The sequence below is a fragment of the Hibiscus syriacus genome, unplaced genomic scaffold (assembly GCF_006381635.1).
Source record: "Hibiscus syriacus cultivar Baekdansim isolate YM2019G1 unplaced genomic scaffold, ASM638163v2 tig00110156_pilon, whole genome shotgun sequence".
Classification (NCBI taxonomy): domain Eukaryota; kingdom Viridiplantae; phylum Streptophyta; class Magnoliopsida; order Malvales; family Malvaceae; genus Hibiscus; species Hibiscus syriacus.
Window position 1 is genome coordinate 2,144,308 of NW_024062606.1, and position 16,065 is coordinate 2,160,372.

At 36.6% G+C, this 16,065-nt stretch overlaps 2 protein-coding genes across 4 annotated transcripts; both read right to left on the bottom strand.

Annotated features, from left to right (window-relative positions):
• Nucleotides 1-666: 666 nt before the first annotated feature.
• On the bottom strand, nucleotides 667-4,423 carry LOC120216002. 2 transcript variants are annotated; one of them, XM_039213528.1, is made up of 7 exons: nucleotides 4,050-4,188; nucleotides 3,378-3,443; nucleotides 3,055-3,140; nucleotides 2,849-2,971; nucleotides 1,919-2,728; nucleotides 1,587-1,800; nucleotides 667-1,474 (listed from the first exon to the last, which is right to left on the bottom strand). In XM_039213528.1, the coding sequence occupies exons 3-7, from the start codon at nucleotides 3,073-3,075 to the stop codon at nucleotides 945-947; spliced, it is 1,698 nt and encodes a 565-aa protein (XP_039069459.1). In that variant the 5' UTR covers nucleotides 3,076-3,140; nucleotides 3,378-3,443; nucleotides 4,050-4,188; the 3' UTR covers nucleotides 667-944. The 2 variants fall into 2 exon arrangements, with proteins under 2 accessions (XP_039069459.1, XP_039069457.1); XM_039213526.1 differs by lacking the exon at nucleotides 3,378-3,443 and having other exon boundaries at nucleotides 4,050-4,423.
• A 4,842-nt stretch (nucleotides 4,424-9,265) lies between these two features.
• Nucleotides 9,266-14,744, bottom strand: LOC120216004 (ubiquitin receptor RAD23d-like). 2 transcript variants are annotated; one of them, XM_039213530.1, is made up of 3 exons: nucleotides 14,696-14,744; nucleotides 14,378-14,597; nucleotides 9,266-9,411 (listed from the first exon to the last, which is right to left on the bottom strand). In XM_039213530.1, exons 2-3 carry the CDS (start codon nucleotides 14,510-14,512, stop codon nucleotides 9,295-9,297), a joined length of 252 nt encoding a protein of 83 aa, XP_039069461.1. In that variant the 5' UTR covers nucleotides 14,513-14,597; nucleotides 14,696-14,744; the 3' UTR covers nucleotides 9,266-9,294. The 2 variants fall into 2 exon arrangements, with proteins under 2 accessions (XP_039069461.1, XP_039069460.1); XM_039213529.1 differs by having other exon boundaries at nucleotides 14,378-14,724.
• Between the last annotated feature and the right edge of the window lie 1,321 nt (nucleotides 14,745-16,065).

The following is a 16,065-nucleotide window of genomic DNA, read 5'->3' on the forward strand; positions in this document are numbered from 1 at the left end:
TTCATAGAGAAGAAAAAAGGGATCGATCTCAAGATGAAAGCACTGCGCCACTAGCCTGCTGTTGAAACAGAGCTATTTGTGGAGCAGGCCTGAGGATGAAGAAAGAGCATCTTAAGCTGGTAAACAAGGAATTGATAGAGAGAGAAAAGAAGGGTCTTTTTCCTGCTTAGTCGAAAGATGCCCTCAAGTCACAGAGGGTAGTGTCCCCACATCTAACCTTTTTCATTTCCATTTTTTTCACTGATATTGTCCTCTACAATAATTATGTTTTAAAAATGTTGCTTTTGGGACCAAAAACTCAAACCCATGTGCAACTTTTTTGTTCATTTAATCCATCATGTCATAGTTACATTAGGTACGATCCTCTGTAAAGAAACTACCAATGAGGTAGGATTTTGAATAAGACAAGAAAATCTTCAAAATTTAGGATGATGTTCCCCCAAAATTGTTCAATTCCCTTTATCCTATAAAAGCCCGGTTAATGCCCACTTTATGCAAAACATTGGGGCTCAAATTATACTACGAGATATAAGTGAGTTCAGTTAAATGAATATATTGAACTCCTTATAGTGTGACAAAGACAAACTAAGTCGTTTACTACCGGCCAATTTTCTGGCCATGAATCATAATTGAACCAAGCAAAGAGTGCTATGAACAGCTTCACGGTTGAATAATGGAATGAAGAAAATAATGGAAAACTTTTATTACCAGAAACAAATAAACAATACAAATAAAGCAGAAATCTTCCTGTAAACATCCTAAATAAGTGAGGCCTGCTAAGTTGGAGATTCTACCAGGTTAACTTACACTGGACCTGAATTTTGCAGGACTCTTTAAGCTTAGAGCCCATAGGTTAAGTTACATACAGGAAAATAGAGACTTGTCAAAATGCCAACTCCAAACAAAACAGAAAGAAGCAACTCCACTTCAATAGGAACGGTCAATCATCTAGTCATAACCATGTTTGTTAGAGGCGGCACAACTGAAGAGCTGAATAGGGGATGACCTATGTACTTGCAGTTATCATTATCGACTTTCATGGATGCAGGGATCAAAAATCGTTCCGAAGAAACTGACCGTGCAGTGCTTTTGATGAGATTCCGACTGCAATTCAGTTTCCGTACATGGGTCGAAGACACACGTTTTCTCTTCCCAGATGACTTCCATTTCAACTGGGAAAGCCAATCATCCTTTGAAAGATCTGGAACAAGGCATTCATCTTTTGCACCATCATTTCCTGATTCGCCAGGAGAATCATTACAATCAGACGAATCCTTAATAATCTGCCCACCATCACAACGAATGGTGTTTTTGTCAAAATTGGGATCATTGGAGTTGCTTGCATTATGCTTTCCGGACCGGAGCACAATACCCACGAGATCACACCTTTCCTTCATACTTATCCACCGATTTCCCACCCATTCCTGAGATCGTCTTATATCACCAATGTCAAAGACTGATTCCCGCTTCTCTCCTGCAAATAATATATAAGTCAGAATTGGAAATTAAAAAGATAAAAAACTATTTCAACATTCATGACCATGAAAAACAAAACATGTACGTTTAGAATTAAAGCATTTACAAACCTGGGAAATGAACACAAAATTTATCTTCTGAATCCTTGTGAACAACAAGGCCTTCCCACCACCCATCATGCCACCAGACATCAACAACAGAACCAACACCGATACATGACACACTGCCTTTGGTATACTGAGAAGGTGGTCGAATAGTTGTCCGACCAGAAATACGAACACCCACTTCATCAGGACTAGCAACCTTAGATGCCAAAATCCATTCCTATAGCATTAGAACATTAATGATCATTAAAAAATTACAAATGAAAAGCCTATGAATATGAGTTACATTATTAGAGCACGCTTTCAGTTCCACAAATTAAAAATAGAGCATAAAATACCTGTAATTTACTAGCTTCATCAGCTGCATCCTGAATGTCTTGGTATTGCACCTTCACCTTGTTTTTGTGCTTCTTGATTATATGAGCTCTAAACCAACACCCTCTCAAACCACTATCTTGAGATAACACTTCTACCTGCGAACCTACTATTAAATGCAGAGAGGAATATTGCTTAGCCTCATCAACCTGAACACTGAAAGACTCGTTTTCCTTTTTACTGTTCTGAACATCTTGCAGATCCACACGGGATGTTTCCATTGACTCTTTATTGCCACTAAAACGTAAGTTCACAACATCATCATCTTTTGATTGGCGATATCTCTTTCTGGGTCTGATACCAACACTATCATCAACATCCCACACTGTCTTCTGCTCATCAGCACGGTGCTGACAAGGTGCACAGTCATTCAAAGTAGAAAGACTGTGCATATTTCTAAGCATATCTTGTTTCCAATACCCCTTCAGTTGAGACACGTCAAAAGGCTTGATATCATCATTTTCAAATTGCTTACAGCATACAAATGGCTCCAGCAGGGTATGCTTGGCCTCATTAAAAAAATTCTTAAAATGCACAGGACAAAGGACTGTAGCCAATCCATCAATGCATTCAATACTGAGATCTTGAAGGCAAGGAGAAAAGAAAATTTCCCTGCTATTATAATTGTGCCCAACGTCAATATCAACCTCGTCAATTTTGTGAAACCATCGAACCACAACCATCTTGTTGCCTCTAGAGTCTTCATATAAATCTTCCAAATAGGCAACAAGTCGTTTATCCTCCTCAGCTAAGACATAAACAAAGTTGTGAACCTGAAGATTTTAGAGGAATATGACACAAATGGCCAAAAGTGAGCAAGATGATAAAGATGTAAAGTGCAAAAATCCATAAACAACAAAACACAACTGGGAGGAATGATGACAATTACTCACCGAAATTATTACGCCATTCCTACAGAAAGACTGATAGTGTTTCCTTTTTCTCTTGCATGTCCATGAAGAACCTAACCACAAAACTTCTTTAGAGTAATGGACGAGTTTCTGTGATTGAAGATCCTGCAGGTACAAAATTTCAGAATATTAATAAATAAAAATTAGCAAACAAAAAGAAGACCAAATACTCAAAACACAATTCATACCTTGACTGCACCAAATTCCATACTTTTCACATTTTTTCCACTCCAAATGCCATCAACGGAACAGTGTAAGCCACGAGAGGGTGAATCTGTAAATTTTGAACATCAATGACTCAAATAAGAAAAGTGACTCAGAAAGGAAAGCAATAACAGGCATGATTACAACAAAACGTATACTGGAGAAAGGATAAAGTGAAAATCAGATGCCCTAAACAATGAGAGCTCTTATATAATTTTTCATATCCAATATGAATTAGCAGCTGATTTCTGTGGATATGGAATTTGTTTGTAGAAATCAAGAATGTTTGGTCAAGTAAGATGTTGACCTAGATATTTGAGGGCGTAAGAACCGTGATGCTCTCAATCGGCTCTTAAAAATTGAATTAGCAATCCTGCGGACCAGATTATAGACAATTATTATTTACAATGCTGAGAGGATCCAAACGGAACACACGCCAATCACAGAAATCAAAACCCTAGCCAAAATAAGGATCGGAGAAGAAACGCCCAGATTACTTTTTAGCCAAAAGAATACGAGTTAGGCTTAAAATAATTCTAGGTGAAGGTAATTATAAAAGACAAAATTACAATATGTGTAGACAAAAGGAAATCTAATTTAAAAAAAAAAATCAGGCCGGCAAATTCATTGCATCAGGCAAAAAAATCCAGCAAATTTTGAGATTAAAATTGAAAAAATTGTTCTGGGAAAGGCTAAAAAAAGGCAGGATTTTATTATCAACACGTACTGCAAAATTAGATAAAATTTAATTGATTAGAAAGTTCAAATGAGTACAGTGAAAAACTGATATTTTACGAAGGAAAAAATAAATAATAAACTCAAATCAAATCTTATATTGTCAATATTCGCCCAAAACGCCCAGATCTAGCATAAACCCTATGAAAGTTTGAGCTCAACGCAACCCTAACAAAACACAAAATCTCCAAAAACTATAAAAATTTAAAATACGAACAGAGATAATTTTCAAAGCAGTAATTACCGGAAACGACAGAATTAAGCCAATAGACAACCTCCCGGCGAGACTTAAGCTTGTAGAAGGAAGTCGAAGAGAAGAAAAGGGAGCGGTTCTTAATAGCGAAATGATAAGACATGTGCCTCAAGCTCTTCTCTCTGCCAATCACAGCCAGATCTGAAACGCCATCCTTTCTCTTCAAATAATAATGAACCTCCCTCCTTCCTTTATTGCTTAAAACATTCACCTCCTCCCAGCTCACATACGCCGTCGTACTCGATGACGGCTTTGCCGTCGACGCCACTGCGAATCCCTCCATCAGAAGCACCGGGAAAGAAAAAAGAAAAAGTTTCCAAGGGAAATATGGGAATTTTAGAAAAAAGGGTTTCAAAATTCGAGAGAGAGAAACTGGTGAGCGTGCGAGGGAATTTGAACATTTATATTTGGTAGGGTTTTTTTGGAGATTGGGTATCGACGGTCGAGATTGCGTATATGAGGATACCACCGAGGAAATCGATAAGAAATTTCCTGATTACTATAATACCCTTGTTATGATTTTGGATTTTATTTCTTTTTCACTTAATACTGCGATTTCACCTATAAAATATATCACTTTTCTATTTTAATATTGAATTTTTTTTATCTGATTGATTCTTAAATTATAATTTCCTTGTAATTTAATGAAAATTAAAATAACATTAAAAATACATAAATAATGTCTAATAATAGAGTTAATTGGATTACACATTCTTAAATTAGAATCTTAATTTTTAACTAATCCTTAAATTTTTAAATATTTTAATTTTATTCTCAACTTAATATTCTCGTTCTAAAATAGTCTTCAAACTTTTGAATAATTCAATTTCAATCTCTAAACTATGACCTTCGTTTTAAATTTATCCTCAAATTTTTTAGTATTTCAATATCATCCTAAACTATTGGTATATGCTAATCACACCCCCTATAAATAAAATTGCTAGGCCAAGCTATGTGTTACATGCTTGAAAAAATAGATTAAACTATGGTCGAAATTAATTATAAATTTGGACGAATTTGAGGATAAAATTTGGGAATGAGGGTTATAATTTGGGAATACAATTAAAATATTCAAAATTTTGTTATTAATTTAGAATTAAAATAACAATTTAAAAATGAGATTAAACAATTTAAAGATTTGATAATCAATTTAAAGTGGAGATATAAATTAATGATATGTTATGCAATTAACTCTTACTAATAAAATTGGGATATTAATTTTTTTATTAATACGGGAAGTGCAAGACAATATATGTTGGTTCAAATCTTGACGTTTGCGAATGAAGCAAACTGGGTTAGGAGGATCGCACTCGCTTCTGCAATGCCTTATTCAAATTAGTTGATTAATAAATCGAAAACTGATGATTATACAAAAAAACTCAGTCATTTAATATTGAACGCTCATACCCTTAGTATTATTGGTGCTCAAACCGAGATTTTAAAAAATAACAATAATTTTTTTACTACTGAATTCACTCGGTGCGTGAAAAAAAGATATATTAAAAGCAGTCTAATGGGAGGTATAGGTCATGGAGCATGGACCTTTGATTTAAGTGGTTTAATTGTTGTTATAGTCCTTATAAGAAATAATTATGTTTGTTTTATTTCGATTCTTTAAAATAAAATTTTTGAAAGATCGCTTTGTAATGATATGCGATAAATGATATTGTTACACTGGTTAAAGGATGTGTTGATATTTTTTAGTTTAGAATAAATAAGCGGTACGTTATTATTGACTTATATTGTTAATCATTTTTTTAATATTATTAATTTTTAAATAAATATGACAAAATAATAATTAAATATTAAGAATAAGAAAAATATATATAATTTGAAATAAATTATGATGAGTGTTTTTCCCCCTTACATTTATCCATCACATGTAGGAATGAACAGGGAATCGTAGGGGTGTGCAAAATTACCCGACCCGGTTGATCCAACCCGCCGACCCGGATATAAAAAACCGGATAATTCTCTAAAAAAATTACCCGGCCGGGTCGGGTACCCGGCCCGACATTTCCCGGGTCACAAAATCTAATTTTTCCGGGTACCCGGTTACCCGAGTACCTGGTTAGTTTTTATTTTTTTTTTATTTTTTATATATAATTATATAAAATATAATGAATTATTATATTTTATATTTCGAACTTTTAAATTTTATGTTCGGATATTAGAGTATGTAATTTGAAGTTTCGAACATTTAAATTTGTGTATATATTTTTTTAAATTAATAATTTGAAAATAAAAAATTAAAAACCGGGTATCGGGTACCCGATTACCGGGTACCCGCAAAATCCGGGTACCCTATTACCGGGTATCCGTAACATCCGGGTCGGGATACGGGCCGAAAAATTGTCGACCCGAAAATCGGGTACTCTGATTTGCACACCCCTAGGGAATCGAGCCAGACAGGTTTCGACCCGACCCGATATTCTTCTATATATTATTTTTTTCAATTAAATTATTATTTTTATTAAATAAAAATAATATTTTTTATTATTTTTGATCGGACTAAATCAGATTCAGATTTTATCTTTAAAATCAAGACAAATTTAAATAAAATAAAGTGTATTTATTTTAAATCAAATCAAATTAAATAAATAATATAAAATTTTCTGATCGAATTAGATTGACCAAAACCGACACATACCCATCCCTCACATGTGAAATTGAAGAAGAGGACAAAGCACAAGTTGAGGGAAAGAAGAAAAGTGGAGCCCGGAATTAGCGCTCTATTAAAGGTGGACTCGGACTTGCCAGTTGTCATATTTGACTTGCTTTCTATTTTCGAATTTTGTTTATTATATGAGAATTCCTTTTTCCAATTTTTATATGGGTTTATCAATGGATAAATAAATTTCAAAGTTTTCGCCTTCAAATCAGCCTTATACTCAAAATTCTATACCATTTTCAATTCAAAATATATATCAGATACAATCGTAATGGATTTACATATAGGTAGGATGGACATAGATGAGTTAAATCTTAAATAAATTATATGTATAATATTTAAACTATCAATTTTGATTCGTTTAAATACTTATACGGTAATTTAAAAAACATATATAATATCTCATTTTTGTTTTATTTCAGTACATTATTCATCTCTTATCTATCTTCTCACTCCTATATTGGTGCTAAATTAAAAAAATCATTTTAACTACTCAACTTTCAAATTGCTCTTATTTTAATCGGTCTAATTTATTTTATTAATAGTTTTTGTGACATGATTTTTTATTAATATATAATATAAAATTGAAAGTTAGAGTGATTAAATTATGAATAATTTGAAAGTTAAGTAATAAATTAAAAAATTAATTTTAGTGACCAAAATTAGAGTGAGAAGATAATTAAGTGGTGAATGATGCAAATTACCCATAAAAAATGTGCCATGTGCCAATCACCCGTTAAGATTTTAACGTATCAAAATAAAATAAATACAAAAGTTAGGTATGATTTTGAAAAATTAAAAGTTCAAGTACTAAAACGGATCAAAATTAATGGTTTAAATACTAAACACGTATTTTACCCTTAAATCTAATATTTGCTTTTATTTAAATTTGATCTAAATATTATGTTTTTTTATCTATAATTTAATTTAGATTTCTAATCTATAATTTAATTTGGATTTAAGAGAAATGTATTTGATCGATGGCAAATGTAAGACCAATTTTTTCATCTTAAAATTTGAATTTTTTAAATTTAACTATCTATTTATTTATTATGCAAACCCAATATAAAGATTTTATATTATAATATATATATATATATATATATATATATATATCGTCTTAAAAAAATAGGTCTGTAAACGAACCAAACGCACACAAAAGGAGGTATGTTTATATTCATTCATTTAATAAATAAACGAACATAAACAAACACGAACATAAACGAACAAATTTTTTTGTTCATGTTCGTTCATTAAGGAATATAATTTGTTCATGTTCGTTCATTTAAATGATAAACGAACATAATAAATTAACATAAACGAACACAGTAAACAAACATAAACTAACAACACAAACACAAACACAAAAAACAAACTTATTCGAGCACAACAAATGAATGAAAAAAATAAACAAGAATAACAACTTAAAATTCATTAATATAATATGCAACTTTAGAGTTAATTTGTTCGAATATGAAAAAAACATACATACATCATAAATAAACTAGATGAACATAATAAATTCTTAAAGTTAATTTGTTCAACTAAACAATCTTCTTGAAATTCAAACAACTTCAATAATCTTCGTAACATATTTAACTTGTTATCTGTTTAAACATAAATGAACGAACATAAATGAGCATAAATGAACATAAATGAACGGATATAAATGAACATAAATGAACGAACATATAATCGAACGTTCACGAACGTAAATGAACGAACAAGCCATTTGTTCGTGTTCGTTCATTTAATTAAACGGACGCAAAATCTTGTTCATGTTCGTTCATTTAATAAATAAACAAACATAAACGAACTTTCCGCCGCACGATTCATGAACGATTCAATTTATTTACAGACTTATAAAAAAAAATCAGATCAGTCATTAGGTAAAAAGTCACAGATTTCTCATTTTAAATGTGAACATGATACAATCTTATCATCCAAAAAAAACTGATTCAATTCGATCCAAATATAAATTTTTAGGAACTGATTCAAGTCCCATCACGAAAAAGAAAAAATATCCAATACAACTAGACGCAACCCCTACGGTGGAACTCCTGTGACGAGGCACACCGGAAACTTGCCACGTTGCCACAACAACGACATGGTTGGCCGCCTCCATAATAGAATAATGTTGCGAATTAATTAAGTTATCGGAAAGGAGATGAATCCAAGTCATTGACAGATTGGCCACGCACCATAAATTTTGGTTTTATTTTATGAGCAGCCGGATTAAAATTTATTTTATTCAAACCATTTAAAATATTTGTATTTATAATAGGCCATATCTGGACAAAAATAAATGTTAGTTCATGAAAAGGGGTTTGATTTTCACCAGTCCAGGCTGATCTTTCTGGAAATATAAAGCTTATCGATGTACTCTATGACTTGGCCTGAAGCTCTGATCTGCCTTCTTCGCTGAATGATCTACCAACCACAAACATAAGTATGCCTGAGAAACTTAAAGCAAAGTCGGAAGGGTCGGGAGGGACATGAATACCAAAAGCAAAGAGAAAGACAGAGAAAATGTTACTTCCCCCAGCCATTAACTTTTTTACCCAATTAATCCTCAAAATCGTTCATATGATCTAAAAGGTAGTTGGCTGCTAGTTCCTCGTTCTTGTTGCAGGCAAAGAAGACTCGGAGCACAGTTGCTCGATCAAACCCCATTGCTTCCAGCTGTAAAAACAAAGCCTGTTGTGATTCATACTCAAGTTAACAGAGTACTAAGTGAAGTAACTGAAAATTGTTATACATCAAGGTAGTACATCAGTTCTTTTATACATGAAAGCTTGCATAACAGCTTTACCAGACTTGTAACAAACCTCTAACTGCTTGACTAATCTTGAACAACAACTAACTAACTCACAGTTCCCACATATACTAGATGCCGCACCTACCACGTATGCACTCATACTTCAACATTCTCCCCGTCCTTCTCAGCTCTCTCCTTTTCTGCCACCTGCACTTGTTGTCGAAACAACATATGAGCAGATTTTGGCAACGGTTTTGTCAGCCCATCAGCAACCTGGTGCTCTGCAGGTAAGTAGTTCACTTGAATTGCTCCACAAGCCACCTTTTCACGTACAAAATGTATATCCAACTCTATATGTTTCGACCGAGCATGGAACACCTGATTCGCGCTCATGGCAACCGCACTAGTATTGTCACTCCAGACTATAGGAGTTATAGCAACCGTTTCACCCAAATCAGAAAGTAATGACCGAATCCAGACTACCTCAGCTACTGTATCAGCAATGCTGCGATATTCGGCCTCTGTAGTCGAGCGAGCCACAGTTTTCTGTCTCCTAGCACTCCACGATACCAAGTTACACCCAAGGAACACGCACGAGCCCGAGACTGACCTGCGGTCATCAACGTTGCTGGCCCAATCAGCATCAGCAAACGCAGTCAGACAGCAGGATTCATGCACAGAAGTCGGTCGAAACACCAAGCCATAGTCAACTGTTCCACTTAAGTATCGCAAGATCCGCTTCACAGCAAGCCAGTGACCATCGCACGGTCGATGCATATACTGGGCCACTCTACTAACACTGAACGCTATATCAGGTCTCGTATGACTCAGATATAACAGGGAACCAACCACACTTCTATACATACATGCATCTGTAAGCAGCTTCCCAGCGTCACACGTTAGCTTAGGCGAGACTACCATTGGTGTTGGTGCTGGTTTAGCACCAAGCATTCCTGTCTGCTCCAGCAACTCACAAATAAACTTGTGTTGACTCAAAACTAGTCGATCAGACGACCTCTTGACCTCAACACCAAGGAAGTAACCAAGCTCACCCAGGTCCTTTAAGGAAAACTTCCTGTCGAGCAACCCAACAACCTCATCAACAGCGTCACTCGACTCCCCTGTAATTATAATATCATCCACATATACTAAGATCAACGTACGAATTCCACCAACTTGTCGTACGAATAACGACGCATCAGCTGCTGTACCACAAAACCCCAATTCCAGTAAAAACTGACGCAACTTTACATACCACATTCGTGGCGCTTGACGCAACCCATACAACGCCTTTTTCAACTTACAAACCAGCCGAGTGCCATCACTCGCCATTTGTTCAAATCCTGGTGGTTGCACCATGTAGACTTCTTCACCAAGCTCACCATTGAGGAAGGCGTTATTCACGTCCACCTGCCTTAAGCTCCACCCACGCGTCACTGCCAGTGACAGTACAACATTCACCGTGGTGCTTTTACTACTGGACTGAACGTATCAGTGAAGTCACGACCCGGTACCTGTGAATACCCTCGAGCCACCAACCGAGCTTTATGCCTCAGCACAGATCCATCAGCATTATACTTAATTTTGAACAGCCATTTACACCCAACCGCTGCTCTCCCTTCTGGTAACGGTTCAAGCACCCACGTGTCATTCCTTACTAGAGCATCATATTCAGCAAGCACAGCCTCTTTCCACTTTGGTTCTCTAAGAGCCTGACTGATCGTGCAAGGCTCACTAGCACTTCCTTTAACCTGTGTAACAAGCACTTTCGGTTTGAAAATACCTCGTTTACTGCGAGTGACCATCGGGTGTTCATTTCCACCCATGAACGTGCTATGCCACCTTCACGCTGACCAGATACATCAGCTTGAACCGACTCACCATCAGTAGTTCATCAGGCTGCTCTACCCGTTCTGGCATTACATTCGCCACATTCTCTGTACTAGTAGCAACATTCTGACTAGATCGATCAGTACTGCTACTGGAGGCAACCTCAGGCACTACCCCACTGTACACTGGTGTATGCCCAGTTCCACCACATCCAGTCTGACCATTCCTTGCATACTCCTGCAGGGCACCACAGACACGCCGAGCACCCAGGGACCACCATCAGCGACACCCAGAACCCAAAGTTCCTGAATCCGTCAACGTTTCTTATCCACACGTTCAGCAAACGGAAACACCTGCTCATCAAAAACTACATGGCGAGACATATAGATTCGTCCGTCAGGCGCTAAACATTGATATCCTCGATGACTTACACTGTAGCCCAGGAAAACACACGGTTGCGACCTGTACGCAAGCTTATATGGCTGAAACAACCGTAAGTGAGGAAAGCACCTACAGCCAAACACCCTTAGGTGATCATACGGTGGTTTCCCAAACAATTTCTCAAACGGCGTACGTCCTTGAAGTACCTTAGTTGGCAATCTGTTAATCAAATGTGCAGCTGTTACAACTGCAAATGACCAGAACTTCAAGGGTAGAGAGGCTCGAGCTAGTAGTGTCAGTGCCATCTCGAAAATGTGTCTGGCTTCCTTTCTACAACCCATTTTGCTGGGACGTGTGTGGACACGTCACTCGATGTTGAATCCCACACCGAGCAAGCACAGCCGAGAGAGCGAAACTCACCTCCCAGTCACTCTGCACCGCTTTAATCACCTGTCCAAATTGTGTATGCACTAGTTGTTGAAACAACTGAAATGCTTGAACTGCCTGCCCTTTTCTTTCAGCAGGTACACCCAGGTATGTCTCGAGCACGCGTCTACAAACGACACATAGTACTTAAATCCATTCGACACAATATGCCCCGGACCCCATAGGTCAGTAAAAACTAGCTGAAACGGATTTTCATACTGAGTCTCAGATGCACTAAACGGGAGCTTGGGCTTTTGCCCATATGGCATGGAACACATGACGGAAGCATTCTTTATTGACATTACTTGGTAAAGAAATGTTACATTGTTTACAAACTTGCAGCAACACTTATGAGACGGATGACCTAAACGATCATGCCACAGTACATATTGACTACTACTACTAGACTTATGAGCCAAATTCACTTCAGCATCTTTATTACGCCGAGCCAGAAAACCATCAAACTCATACAAGCCACCAGCTTCTCGCCCTCGCAGCACAGCACCCGACTTTTCATCCCGAACCACACAGTAGCCAGCATGAAATTCCAAAAATACTCTGTTGTCCCTAGCAAGCTTGGACACATATATTAATTTCTTAGTTATCGAAGGCACATGTAATAAGTCACTTAGTACTAACGAACGAGATGCAGTGTGAACCGAAGTTCGACCAATTTTAGCAATTGAAAGACCGGCACCATTGCCAATAGTTAGCTTACCAGCACCTGTGTAATCTGATCCATCCACAACCTCAGCATCATCAGAGGTCACGTGGTGAGTAGCTCCAGAATCTACAAACCACGAGGCAGGGGAAGAGCTCGTTACGGCCACATTGGCAAGTGGTCTGAGTCGGTCTTGACTCTCCAGACCTCCTGAACTTCCACTTGGCTTACTTGTACAGACAAGCATTGGAACTATAATGACAGACATTGGCCGTAGACAACTGTTCCTTTGGCCGAGCTTCTCACATCCGATTCATCTAAACCAGAAAACGACTTGTCAAACCTGTACCAGCACCGGTTGACAAGATGGCCATTTTTCCACACAATTGACACTGAACCTTGGCACGCCCTCGACCACGAGCAGACTGATTGTTTATTTTGTTCCTGTCTGTCTTGACTTGATCTTGATGAGCGTATCGATCATACCTATTACTCACAGCATTCTTTACATGCGCCACATTGGCAGCAAGCAACACGTCAATCGAGTGAAGTTTTCTGTTGAGTCTCAGCATCAATGAGCACCGAGACTACACTTCCAACGTCAACGTATCACGACTGGCCGAGCACCGTCAACAACCGGCCTATATTCTGCCGATAAACCATTCAAGATCGTGGCAATATGTTCAAGATCGGACACCGGGCTGCCACACGAAGCCAGCGCATCACATATCTCTTTAACTTGGGATATGTCATGCGCATCCCTAACTCACCCTGATGAACTGCTTTTAGTTGATAGTGCAGATTCATCACCGTCGTCGTCGATTACAGACAAAAATCTTGTTTAGTGTTCCACACTTGTGCAGCCGTTTCTGCCCCCACTAGATGTGGCAGCAAGGATGGACTGACCGTAGATAACAACCATGAGGCCAAGGCACTGTCTTGTGCCACGAAAACCTCATAACCCTCATTCTCAGCTGTTGTGCCATCATCGAGCACAACCATTGCAGGCGGAGGAACAACCGAGCCAGACAGTAGCTTCTCAAGTCGATGACTCCTCACCGTTAACAGTACTTGTTGTTTCCACAACAAGAAATTTCGATCATCAAGAACAACACTCAGACGTTTGTTCGTGAACCCTTTCGAGGCAAGTCCCGAGTAATCGGAACTGCTCACGCCACCATTAGGAAGCGGAGAGACCGGAGGCATCATATCACAACATATGCTCAACCGTCCACAAGCAGACCTTTACCACGCCCCAAAATCACCAGCGTCTGATACCATGTTGTGATTCATACTCAAGTTAACAGAGTACTAAGTGAAGTAACTGAAAATTGTTATACATCAAGGTAGTACATCAGTTCTTTTATACATGAAAGCTTGCATAACAGCTTTACCAGACTTGTAACAAACCTCTAACTGCTTGACTAATCTTGAACAACAACTAACTAACTCACAGTTCCCACATATACTAGATGCCGCACCTACCACGTATGCACTCATACTTCAACAAAGCCACATCATTCATCATTGCCAACAACAAAACATATGGGCTAATTACGATCCAAGTCGGCGTTTTACACAAAATGTCTTACCTGTTCTATGGCTCCACGTTCCTCGGGCGTGACTTGTACAGCTCGTGGCATTGCGTCTGCCAACTGGCCCAATAGGTTCAAGAACTTGGAAACAAAGTGATACGACTCACCCCTCTCCACCTTCTGCAGGTTCATTGATCAAGCGAAGAAAATCAGCCTGATGCTCTTGGATAAGTCTCACTAGATGAGGGTTTTGCTTCCCCAATTCTTGAAGCATAGGCTGCCAAAACCCAATAAACAAAACCATTCAGAAAGGGTTGTGGAGACAAAGGAAAATGAAAGCACGTGACTAGCATAAAAAACAGATGAGAGAATAACCTGCAATATCTGGGGGTTGGCCTGCACCATCGCTCTTAAAGCTTGGAACTGCAAGAGAGAGAGGCATTTGAGTACATTCAAAACATAACACAAATGATAGTTTGGTACCAAACATATATATTACCAACTTTTTAATACGATTATACAATTTATAATTAATTGGATACACCTCAACCCAACCAAATATACATCACATGAAAAATAGATATCGATTTTGTGTTTATAATAATTTCAAAAATTCTAAATATATAGTACACTTTGAGATTTCTCATCGCTTTTTACAAGAAAAATATTGTCTTAACCTTCTAATATTGACGCCTTGCCAAATTAAATAAAAATACTATGTTATATATACATTTTAGGGTTTGAATTTAGTAGAAGAATGATAATTCTAAAAAATGAAATTAAAATATATATTAGAGCTACCGATAACCAGTTGGTCTAGTGGGATGAGGCACTAAGTCCTTTAAGCAAGGTCATGTGTTCGAATTATGGGTTTTGCGAATGGAGCAAACTAGGTTGAGAAGGTCGCTCTTGCCTCTGCAGTACTCGATCTGGATTAGTCGATCAATAGATCAAATATCAATTATTAATTAAAATAAATAGATATGAGAGGTGTTTAGAATATTACAGTATATTCGTTTTCTTGGAAGTGTACCGAAATGGTAAAAAAATTGATTTTTCATTGGTTATTTTACAAAAAAAATATTATGATTTTATGGTGTCCCATTATTAAAATTAATATTTTAAATAAAAATATAAAAATAATACGTGAAATTAAAGTTTAAGTATTAATTTGAAAAAAATTAGGTACTCGTTAGAGAGAATAAATCTAGTTCATGTGTTGATTTGGGAGCAAAAACTTTTTAATTACCAATTTGAAAGAATCAACATAATTCAAGTACTAACTTCTGAGCAATATTTTTTTAGGTACTAATTTAAGGAAATGTGGATAGTTCAGATATCATATGTATATTTAAATTTAAATAAAAAAATATTATGCAAAAAATTGTTCATAAAAATTGTTCAATAAAATATAGGTGAACAGATAAAAATTAATACATGAACTAATTATCGTGTTTTAATCCTCTTCGATTTTAAAGGTGGGTTGAGACTTGATGTAATTTTATATTAATTGATTAATCTGAATCGAATATTACAAAAATATATCATTACGAGGGTAATCCTTCTCATTCATTTTACTTAATACACAATGTTAATAATTGAAGTCTTGATTTCATTTAAAGAATTTAATATTTTATCTTGTTAGACCAATTAATTATTATTAAATAATAATTTAAAATAAGATATTTTTTATACTTGATATATTATGAAGTCACTTCCAGGCAACGACGGTGGCTTTTTACGGT

Excerpts from the sequence above, each read along its gene's own strand:
- LOC120216002 (XM_039213526.1), bottom strand. The coding sequence starts at position 4,341 with ATGGAGGGATTCGCAGTGGCGTCGACGGCAAAGCCGTCATCGAGTACG. Across the intron at positions 2,729-2,848 it reads GGAATGGCGTAATAATTTCG|GTTCACAACTTTGTTTATGT; the intron begins GTGAGTAATTGT and ends TAAAATCTTCAG. Across the intron at positions 1,801-1,918 it reads ATGAAGCTAGTAAATTACAG|GAATGGATTTTGGCATCTAA; the intron begins GTATTTTATGCT and ends CTAATGCTATAG.
- LOC120216004 (XM_039213530.1), bottom strand. The coding sequence starts at position 14,512 with ATGAACCTGCAGAAGGTGGAGAGGGGTGAGTCGTATCACTTTGTTTCC. Across the intron at positions 9,412-14,377 it reads AACGTGGAGCCATAGAACAG|CTGGAAGCAATGGGGTTTGA; the intron begins GTAAGACATTTT and ends TTGTTTTTACAG.